Source organism: Giraffa tippelskirchi, chromosome 9, assembly GCF_054371585.1.
Source record: "Giraffa tippelskirchi isolate mGirTip1 chromosome 9, T2T-mGirTip1v1.2.pri, whole genome shotgun sequence".
Classification (NCBI taxonomy): Eukaryota; Metazoa; Chordata; class Mammalia; order Artiodactyla; family Giraffidae; genus Giraffa; species Giraffa tippelskirchi.
This window is the reverse complement of record NC_137283.1, coordinates 114280833-114293006: the sequence shown is the minus strand read 5'-3', so window position 1 is coordinate 114293006 and position 12174 is coordinate 114280833. Positions and strand designations below refer to the sequence as shown.

Below are 12174 nucleotides of genomic sequence, written 5' to 3'. Positions count from 1 at the left end.
GGTTATTCTCCATCCCTGATTTTATCTTGTCCCTTGGCAATGATCACCAGCTACTTTATGGAGTGAAGCTAACCTTCATCTACGAGGAGATTGAGAGGACATAATATACAGGTCAATCTTTTAACATGCCCCATCTTCCACCTATGAGCTTTCGTTCACATGGCAACTTTATATTTCCTTATTTCTAAACAAGTGAACGTAAACTTTCAGACAATATACAAATATTTATTACTTTTGTTTTTAATTATCTGCTTACTGATCTTAAATGAGTTCTTCCTCTTAATATTTAACTTGTAAAGCTTTCATGTACTGTTTTTAACCTTAGAGATCCTATGGTCTTTTTTACTTTGACAGTATTCAACAAGTTTCTATTTTATTAGAAATAAAACTAGCCGAGTCTCCTTATTTCCTCCTTACACGTTAGATCTTAGAGTATTAGCACAATTCCATATGTATTTAATATATATATTTTGAAATTAGAGGTCAAGTCGATTGCACTGTTTTAAAATCCTCTTTTAGTCTACATTTCACTTGAGGATCCCATTTTTTATATCATATTTTTAATATGTATCTGATCTTTGAATGTGTTTTCTTTCAACAAAGTCCATTTAGAATTTTTCTTTGAATTTATGCAATATCTTTTACCTTGCTAAGGATATTAATGTCATTTTATTTGCTTTGTTCTTTATCATTTATGTTAGAGACTCACTGCAAGCTATAGGTGCTTAGTTAAGGATGAAAAACTTCACTTTAGGGTGATGTAGTGGTTCATTTTATTGTAAATCCATGATATGTGCCTTTAGATGTAGTTGTTATAGTACAATAATTAAGACTATGAACTGGTAGCCTATTTACCCATGTTTCACTCCTGCTTTTGCCAGGAAGAAGCCACATGAATTTAGGTGAACTATTAACAGCTCTGTGTTTTCATTTTCTAATTTTAGAATGGGGACAAAAATATTTACCACCTAATAGAAATCTTACAAGACTTAAATGATTTAATATGTATAAATTGTTTATAATAATGTTTGGCACATGTTGAACTCTATATGTGTTAGCTGCTATTATTACCTTTTTTGTTGTTATTGTTTTATTAATATTATTACTATCTCTTTAGAGAAGCTCAGTTTTGCTTAAAAATGTCTTCCTGGAGGAATTCAAAGATCAAAGACAGACAGAGGGCTGACTGATCTCAACACTGGTTACAGATTCCAACGTGTTCCTTCTGGTTTCAGTGTGGCTCGCCTAGATCAACTCATCACAGAATAAAACCTCTAGGTCTTTGCTTGAGTGGGGTGGAGCAGTCACAAAGTTGCTCAGAGATAGTTGTTTTTAAGACAGTTTTTCAATAAATTCTACTTTTGTTAGACCTTTAATCATTCTGGCTTTGAGAGGGATATAGAAATGCTAACCTCAGAAACTTTTGCAGGGGAGAAGGGGGCCCTAAAAGTTGATTAGCCCAATTGCAATTCATCTATCTGCACTCCTCCTTCCAAAATTTTGTTTCTGCTACACTTTATCTGATTCTCTTTTGCCTTGTACTTTCATGCCGTAGGGGAGAATATGTATTCAAAGATGATATTCAACCTTCCATCTTTGCCAGAGTATTTGGTGTTTTTTAAGAAAAATAAAACACAAGCACTTGGTAGTATTATGCTCTCTTTTTAACAAATAGAGTAACAAAAATGTCTTACTACTGCATAGTGTTTTTACGTGTGGTGTCTTATTTAATCCTCACAAAAACCTTAGAAGTTTGGTAGATATTTGACTACCATGTAAACTAAAAGAGATTGATAAGCTTCCATAAGAACATATCGTTTTAACAAGAGATAAAGAATTAGTGATCATTCTGACTGGGACCTACATTATTCAGAATTTATCTATATATTAGTTAAGTATAGGTAATCAATTATTTATGTGTGGCCATATTTATAGAGAAAATTACATAGTAAGCTTCATATTCAGCCTAAGTGTTTTGTTCAGGTACTTTCTTCATATACTTTATAAGCCATCTTAGCTGCTTTAAATTTAAGTGTTTCAGTAAAATTCATGTTGTTCAAGGCTTTTGTTTTTAAACTAGTGATGACTATACTATCTTCACTACTGAAAAGGATAAAAGTAATAAAATTTCCATGTGACCTTAAAGACTAGTTTTGTATTTTAACTTTCTATAAAAATAGTTTGAATTTAAAGGCATCTCATACCACACACATACATACACACATGCAATCGACAAAGACTTTAATCTTATCTCCCATATCTGGCTACACAGTATTGTGTTTTATAGCCATAATTGATAGATGACTGTGCTCAGCTGGAAATTGTAGTCAAAGAATGACAGCCAAACTAGCAAGCAAGCTGTATAAAATGTGAGTGAGCAGCAGATATTCAATATTTCTAAATTGAAATATTTAGGTGTTTATTATGAGAAACAAAACAGTTTGGATAACTTTGGTATCAAAACCTATTATCCCATATAAGAATACTAGAAATAGGTTTATTTTCTGTAGACAGGAAAGATGATTGAAGCTGTACAAAAATCATAGACAATAGATTCAAGAAAACTGGAAGTATATTAAGAGATATTTAAGTAAAAATGGAAGATAGGAAGTTATTAATAAGGACCTATTGTATAGCACAGAGAACTCAATACTGTGTAATGGCCTGTATGGAAAAAGAATCTAAAAGAGAGTATATATATATATACATTAGCCTGGCAGGCCCATGGGGTTGCAAAAGAGTCAGACACAACTTATTGACTAAACAACAACAAAGATGTTACATTTTAAATTGTCAAGTAATGAATATGCAGTTTTGATTACATGAATTTTTAGTATTACATTCATGGGATTGTGTTTATTATCAGTCACAGATTCACTAAATCAAAAACTGTGTCCAATTTTATTTTTTACATAAAATCTCTTTAATCTGAAGGTGAGCTCTGATTTTGATTTTATTTTGTATTTTGACCTCACTTAATCCAAAACATTAGGAGAAAACATTTTTTATCTTTGAAAGGAAATGAACTTGTTATAGCTAGCCTCATGTTCCTAATTTGGATAGCGAGATGTATCTTTGCAAAATCTCACTATTGGTCATAATTATTCCAGTAAGAATATCACCATAGTCTTAGCTATTCCTTTCATTTCCCATTTCTACTCCAAACATTTGACTGTTTTCCTTAAATACAACTGACATGCCTCCATAGCTGCCCAAATTTGTTATCATACCAATCTCATTCTGGGTGCTCCAGCTGCCTTCTTTCAAGGACTGGCCTTTCAACATGTTCTAATGTTCATTGGAGAGCAAAGGTTTACATTTTTATTGCTTCTTAGCTCTAAAGCTATACTTGTTTTTATAAAGCATATATTGCACCACTAGGTATTTCCCCACTTCCAAGTTAATTTTTTCTTCCCATTTTATCATTGAAATAGTGCCGTAATTTTTCAAAATATTATTCTGTAATAACTTTTAGTGGAATGAATAATATCACATTTTTGTCCTGGCACATGTAGGACTAAATACGTGCTTAAACTGCAAAAGTCTGTATACCTGTTAATCGGAAAATAGTTTCAACGTTTTATGGCAGAATAACCAGTGAGGTGAAAATCCTCCTTGTGTTTATAATTGGAATATTATGTTTTGTGTTGGTGTAAGAATGAAACTAAGGTAAGGGTTTCACAAATGAGCTTTCCATCAGCAGATGCTAACCTTTTTCCTGTTTATGTTTTACCAGTGCCTTCTGAACAAAACCCATTCCTTTCCTTTAGCAATAAGTCGTTCTGAAGCCCTACTGAGAATTTCCAGCTGGATATAAAAACTCTTCTATTTTCTTGGTCCAGGAATCCTTAGTTAGTAAGACCTGGATGATTGATTTCCTGTTGTCCTGAGGCAGGTTAAAAGAAGTTCTATGGTGTCCAGATTGTGTCTCAGCAGAAATGTAGTCATCTTACTTGTAATACCCTTATTTGTAACAAATTCCTTTTGTCTCTTCAACTTATATTTGTATGTGTCCTTGGGGGATAATGTAACATCTGTCGTATAGTCAACAACTGAATTCAGGGGAAAAAAATCTCTTACACTTTTATAGTGTCAATCGGTGTCCAGTGTCTGCATTTTGCAAATTTGATGTTATAATAATGTTGAAAGATAAAATTGTACACATGAGATACTCATGTGAGATACAAACACAAAAATCCCTCCTTATTAGTCTGTTTTATTTTCTCTTTTTTATTGCCTCCTATGATTTACTAGTTGTGAACTTTTGAATCTCAGGACATTTTTTTTATATATTTGCTAAATAAATCTGCTCCATGCCTGGAAATACAATGAAGAATTGCTCTGAGAAATGTTTCTTTACATATTTTTATTTTTTGTTGTTGTTGTTTAGTATCAATGTTACTAATAATACAATTATACAGCATTATCAGCAAACTAAATATAGTCAATTTCATCAAAATATTGTAGGATCACATGGAAACTAAGGAATATCTTTCTTATGCATCCTCTTTTTCCCCAGAAATCAAAAATCTCCACATATGACAAAATGTGGGCCTTTATGAGTAGCAGGAGGCAGTCTGTGCTCGTCAAAAGTAATGAAGAAGGAATCCAGAGAGTCCTCACCTCTGATTATGCTTTCCTAATGGAGTCAACAACCATCGAGTTTGTCACCCAGCGGAACTGTAACCTGACACAGATTGGCGGCCTCATAGACTCCAAAGGTTATGGCGTTGGCACCCCCATGGGTAGGTTTCATGTCAGCCACTTGTTCTTTGTTCATTAATCCTAGTTGCTGTGAGAAGGGAGAAAAAACAGTGCCTCCTAATACCATTAGGAATTTTGCTTCAGACAAATATATCTTGCTATATTCTGTGACTGTATAAAAACAGGAGAATAATTGGACATCTACTTCTAAAGGAATAAGTAACAAAAGAAAAAATGATTTCTACTTAAATGGTCAGTAGACATTTTTACTATATCAGAGTTGAAAAAATCCACAACATGTCCCACAAAGGGGGGTGTTTCTCTTTAATCTTACACTTAAAAAAAAAGTTTGATGAATAAAATAAAGTTTTTGGAACTTTATTTTTTCAGATTAGTGGTGTATGAATATAGTATTTGATTTTGCTGACTAAAGGAATGAGCTGCAAATGGTTAATGTGAATAATCATTTTATTTAAGAGAAGTATATGTCTTATTTAAGAGGACTAGCAGGTGATTTACCAGTAAAATACCTAGAATAATTTACACTAGGATTGATTGTATGTAACATTCTTTCTTCTATAAGACAAAATTAGTTTCAATAATAATCATGAAATGAAATAATAATAATTGCCAGAAAAGACAATGAAAATTTACATTTATTGAGCTTAATATTTATGTGTAATATATGAATATGTATATATTTATATGATAAATTAATGAATGAATAAATACATTATATTAGAGTACATACATACATGTTGTGGGCATAAGAATGGCTCCCCCCAAATGTCACTGGTTTAATCCCCCAAACATGTGAATATGTTACCTTTATTGCTAAAAAGGACTTTGCAGATGTGATTAAGGATCTTAAAATGGGGAAATTTTCCTGGATTAACCACGTGGGTCCAATGTAATTGAAAGAGTCCATGTAAGAAGGAGGCACAGGTGTCAGAGTCACAATTAAGGAGATACCACAACAGAAGTAGTGAGAAAAAGAATGTGCATATGCTAGTCCACCTGGGCTGCTGAAATAAAATACCAGAGACTGAGTGCTTGAAAAACAATAGTGAATAATGACACTATAATAGTTTTGAAACTTCTGCAAATTTGTCAACAACTGGGTCGAAATTGATTTTCATGTAATTGTGTTTAATAAATAGTATAGCCATTTTTCTCAATGTATCCTCACTCATAACTTTACTGATTTTAATTTTGAAAAGTTTCTTTCAAATCAACAAACATGTATACTATAATTAGAAAGTGAGGCACAGATTCATAAAAAATCCCATTTCATGATAAATTCAGAAATTGTGATACTATCCATGTCTTTGTTTCTTTGGGATAATTTCTAACAACTTTCAAAAGTCTAGGAAGTCCAAAAATTTTCTACCATAATAACCTCAAAAAATTCAACATTAAACTCTGTCATATTTGGTAAAGTTTATTCAAATTCATTGTAGCTGAAAGTGGTTTGAACTGGCTCTGAGATAATTCTGAGATATTCACTCCTATAACATTGCATATTCCAGCATTTATATGGTAGACTAAAAATAATGATTCCACAGTCACTGTTGGAAAGCAAAACAAAACAAAATTAGAAAGAATCTGCCTGCAATGCGGGAGACCTGGGTTTGATCTCTGAGTTGGGAAGATCCCCTGGAGAAGGAAAAGTCTACTCACTCCAGTATTCTGGCCTGGAGAATTCCATGGATGATATAGTCCACGGGGTCACAATGAGCTGGACACGACTGAGTGACTCACTTTCACTTTTAAGCTGTATAACGAGGATTCTCCAGTTTAGTTTCCAAGTGGAGTACAAAGTTTATTAAAGAATAAAAAATAAATATTTGCTAATTCAAAGTTCAATTAGAGTTGGGTTGTTAAAACTCAATACTAAATGTTTAGAACTCGGATGTACAAAAGATATTTTACAGAAAGGAATGTTTTATTTTTGACATGTTTTGTCTTGTCAGTGTGTGGTGATAGTTGTTGCTATTGTTGTTTTAAAATTCCCCGCACAAAATGAACCTCCTTTACTGCTCACACTGGGAACAGACCATCCAAAGCTCTGCCATTATTGTGCCAAAGTATATGTAATTAATTCTAACATATAAAGATGATTGAATTATCCTAATTATAATAAGCTTAAGCAACATGTCTTTTCAAAATGTTTTAACTTATATTCACAATAAGGACTGAGTTTATTGTGATAGTTTTGTGTTGATCATGTGTTCAAATTCTAGCATACTCCCCAGTTAGATCCCATATGGTTCTTTCCCTCTGTAAGAATTCCCTAAAAAATTCAACAGTTTCATGCATTCATGTACCATTTATTTGGAGTTTATGATGAGAAACTTTGATAAATTTTCAAGCTTAGTAAAAGTGAAAATATTAGTCACTCAGTCATGTCTGATTCTTGGCCATACCATGGACCATAGCCTTCCAGGCTCCTCTGTACATGGGATTCTCCAGGTAAGAATACTGGAGCAGGAAACCATACCCTCCTCTAGGGGATCTTCTGGACCCAGGTATCAAACCCAAGTCTCTTGCAAGAATCTCTGGCAGATTCTTTACCATATGTTAGAAAAGAGACTGATTGTATGCTCAAAAGTATCATCATGTAGTATTTTACACACTGGCATTCTCTATTTAGTCTTATCATTTATTGTGATCTTGGACAAGTGACATGAAATTTATATTTTCTAAATTTCTCTTTTTAATTAGTAAAATTAGAGAGTTAGACTAGGAAAACCTAAGGTCTATTTAATGCTAAATATGGTGTTTCAGATAATAGGCTTGACAGATTCCCAGAGTTTGATTTAAAGTGGGCAGGAAACTATTATATGAACTAATATGGTTTGCTGATGTCTTAGAACAAATTTTAAAAATCAAACACCTTAAACACGTATGAAGAATGGAAGCAGTGATTGATAGGTTCCTATTGCTTCACAGTTTCATTTGGAAAGAATTGAAGAAAATAAATTCATTCTGTTTTTGAAAAGAGTGAGATTCCTGTATATCCATACCTTCCTCTTTGGTTTACAGTATGTGGAGGAGGACAGAGATTTTGGCCTTTTAGTTGCTGTAAGCCCATACAAGACTAGTGCCCTCACTCCGTGGACTTTCAATTATTTGTTGAGCAAATGAACTCTACATCTAAAAATATGATGGTGCAGCAAGATTTATAAACAGAGAAAACAAATAATATTTGGAGCTAATGATCAGTGTGGCATCTTACATTATTCAATGCGATGACCTCATTGAACAAGAGTGATTCAGGGTGGTGAGAATTAAATAAGATTTGGGAAGGATATAGAAGGATTTTGGAGTATGTGTGCTAAATCCCCTCAGTCGGGTCCGAATCTTTGTGACCCTATGGACTGTAGCTCACTAGGCTCCTCTGTCCATGGAATTTTCCAAGCAAGAATACTGGAGTGGGTTGCCATGCCCTCTTCCAGAGGATCTTCCCAACCCGGGAATTCAACCACATCTCCTGCACTGCAGGCAGAGTCTTAAAGGCTGAGTCACTGGGGCAGCCCTCTTTGGAGTATGGGGCCTGAGGCATCTCACTTTGGTTCCTGTCCTCATCACAGTACAGGCGCCTGGGGTAACTCTAACTGTGGGAGGCCATCCTGTTAACTAGCTTCTCTATGGAGTATAGCACAGATATTTTTCATGAATGTTAGTTACCTAATAACACTCATAATTTCAAATTTTTAGAATAAAGACATTTGACTTATATTTAATATCAAACCTTAAGCTTGAAGGTTTTTTGTTTATTTGCTTGTTTGAGTTGTAAATACAACGTATCAGTGTACCAAGGCTATCTCCATCATATTGTTTTGCTTTGAGGAAATGCTTGCTACAAATCAATCAAAGTGAGTGAAAGTCAGTCAGTCGTGTCCAACTCTTTGTGACCCCATAGACCGTCCATGGAATTCTTTAGGCCAGAATACTGGAGTGGGTAGCCTTTCACTTCTCCAGGGGATCTTCCCAACCCAGGGATGGAACCGAAGTCTCCCACATTGCAGGTGGATTCTTTACCAGCTGAGCCGCAAGGGAAGCCCAATCAATCAAAATAATATATAATTCTCAAAAGCTCACTGGGATATTTCAGATGTGAAAGTTATTTTATAAAGGAGAGATAATAGTTGAATCAGTTCTAGGGAAGCTCCCTGTTATAGTTTATGGAAACTATACAAAGAGCAGCTTTTTTATTCCTACTCTTGACAGTGTTTACTGTAAGATATTGACTTATAAGGAAAATATAAAACAATTTAAAATAATAATATATATACTTTACTTTTAATGTAACTTTTTAAATTAAGAAAAATACACAACATTTGGAATTTCTATTTCTTCTCATTCTAACCTTATAGATAAGATGAGAGAACAAAACAAATTAAGCTATAAGCCTTAGGATGTAGCTTTTTTTTCTTCTATCTATTAAACTCAGCTGATCAGATCAACTTTTGCCCTTCTGAAAAAGCTTAGTTATTGCGAAAAAATAGTCACTGATATTTGCAAGGTCACTTGCATGAGAAACTTATAGAAATCAAGTTAGATTGTATATCTATGTGGAATCATTTTTGTGGCATGTAGTTAGTGTGGTGTAATAAAGTAGTATATTAGTGTTTTAAATAGAATTAATTTTTAAAAATTAGAAGCTAGCACATGATAAATTTCTTTTATAAGGATCTTCTTAGAATTTTAATGTAAAATTATCAGTATATATTAATACAAATTCAAACTATCTAATAATACTTTGAAATAGCAAAATTATAGACTAGGAAGAACATTTCACTATATTTTTATTTTTTCACTGCCAAATAATATTGAATTTAAATTTATTAAAATGTCTCTGTATTACAAAAGTTATTTAATACATTTTACACTTTATTTTTAGCCTAATTCTGAATAAGATAAATACATTTACAGGAATAAATATTCAAATCAGTCACCTGCAGGTATTACAATATACTTTTTGTTTCTCTTGTTCAGATAACTTGTTTTCTTCTGTTTGACCTGATAATATTAAATTCTTAACTTAGTAAATTTTATTTTATTCATTCAAGCATAGCACAGAATTAAATGATTTTGAATCTCCAATACATTATGAGTCTTATTAACTCATATAAATTCATCAAAGTAGTAAATCTTGAAAGAGGCATTTCACACTTTAACCTCAAATGCTTCTGAGGAAAAAAAATTCAGGCAGTACTTTATGATTTTCTATGTCATAGCTCTGCCAAAAATATAACTTCATGAATTATTACTCAAGTCGTTAATACATGAAATGACATGCAACTCTAGTACTTGAATGAGATTCTGACATACCATAAACTTTCAACCAACATCATAACCTGAGTATCTCAACTCATTAATTAACATTTCCCTTTTATATAATCTTGTTTAAGAATAGTGATGATTTTTTGATAACCTGTATTTACTTAATTTTAAAATTTTGTTTAATTATAGGGAATAAATTTTAAAAAATAATGTTTTTAGGTGTGAAAAATAAAAGATTATTCGAATTTCTTTTCCCAGCAAAAGTTAAGGAGATGACTCTATTCAAAGCAAAGCAATGCAGGCTGTTTCTGGAAATTTAGATCGATACCAGAAATTCCTCAGGATTTTGAGTTTATACCTGCAGGAGCCATAAACTGAAATGAAAATTCTATTTTTATTAATATTGTGATCAAAGAGGAACTCCCTTTGCCTTGCTTTTACTGTTACTCAGATTTTTAGTTACTGTCATAGAGGCACGTGTGGTTAAGTGCAGGAGGTTAAACAGAAATACTATGTCTCTTCTGGACTGAGTATTGAGAAATATTTCAAAACTCATGCGTATTTTCCGTTTTTTCCCCCAAAAGTCCATGTGTCCTTTGAGCCTGCTAGGCCTCCTGTGATTCATCTAGGGGCCTGCTGTGACCATTCATCACTCTGAGTGTGATGATTAATGCCCAAAGTGTGTTGTGGACTCACTGAATGACTCAGATAGAAGCTATTTAATTAGGGAAGCTCTGTTTACACAAAATACCTTAGTGGAGCAATCAACAATGATTCGAAGGTAAATGCTAAATAAGCATAAGCTGGCTTAATTAAGCTCGTGGTGACATTAAATCCCTTTCATAGTTTTCCAGAATGCAGCAGTGCTATTTTAATGTGATATTTATGGTATGGTAGATTTTTGAAATTTTGGTGTTCTTATAATAAGTTAACTGAAATTCCTTTTCATTCATTCAAATTAAAACAACAAAAACTGGATGGGGAGGGTAAAGCAAAAAACAAATCACAGCAGTTTTCATTAAGGGATACTAAAATGTGTGTGAGAGGTTTCAGTCTTGCTTGTTAATTCGGCATAGGTTATAATCTATTTAGTTGAATGGGGAGCACTTCTACTTAATGGCATTTTTGGCTGCCTTGCCTCCCTTCTGACTACCCATACTAAAAGCCTTCTTGGCTTCTGTCTTTGGAATTTTGAGTGCATAGTGCACTTTGAGGACTAGGCAGACTCAGCAGTTGTGAGCTGTTAAGAAAGCAGCAATCTAGAGAAATCCATTAGAGCCAGTTGGTGTTATTTTGCTTTGCTGTGTTCAGTTTGGTAGAAATATTGTAAAGTTTGTGTAGGGTCCCATTAAAACTGTTTCTATTTTTAACAGTAAGCTAGTGGTACACTTCATTCATTTATTGGTGCCTCCACCAGTAAATAACATATGGGAAATACAAGTCAACTGAAAAGGGGATGCAGGAAATACTGTTTATGTGCCTATCATCCACGATGCTAAAATTTTCTATAATCTTATGTATCCCCACTTTACTTGTGGCGTTACATCAATAGTACATTTAAATAGCCAATGTATAATTATTTCTGTGAAATAAATCCACATTAAATTACTCATATCATAGAAAACTACTGAAATATGTGTAATATATGAAGAACATAATAGGCAATGTAGAGAAAAAGTAAAGATGAATACAAAGACACTGTCTTCATGAATGTCTTTTATTTTTTATGTATGTCTTTAATACTAAGGTTAAATTTAAAGACAATTTTATCAGACACAAAATTTTTATATACATTATATTTCTATTAAATTTTCTATGTAAATGTATTTACATTTTATTTCTATTATATTTACACAAAATTATTTGCATCTTATTTCCATTATATACTTATTTCTTTTATATGTAGTTATAAATAAGATTCATTCTTACTTCACAATTGGAATTTAATATTACCTTTATAAACTATTTTCTAACATATTTTATGTTACCAAATATAAAATAGCTATAGCCCTATTAATAATTAAGTTACTTTTGTCTCATTATAATGTCCTTCCACATAATCATCCTAAAGTTACAATAGGTTGTATTGTGGACTCTTTATGGTAGAAGGATATCACTTTGAACATGTGAACAATGTGAAATTTCTTTCTTGTATTTTCTAATGTTAAATGCATGAGATTT

At 32.7% G+C, this 12174-nt stretch overlaps 1 protein-coding gene across 4 annotated transcripts in view; it reads left to right on the top strand.

Annotated features, from left to right (window-relative positions):
- Window positions 1-12174, top strand: part of GRIK2 (glutamate ionotropic receptor kainate type subunit 2) — an 840407-nt gene that overhangs the window by 795813 nt on the left and 32420 nt on the right. For all 4 annotated transcript variants that reach the window (XM_081530944.1, XM_081530945.1, XM_081530942.1 and 1 more), the window contains one exon: window positions 4520-4745. In XM_081530944.1, coding sequence (XP_081387070.1) covers window positions 4520-4745 — 226 coding nt within the window. The remainder of the gene's footprint in view (window positions 1-4519; window positions 4746-12174) is intronic.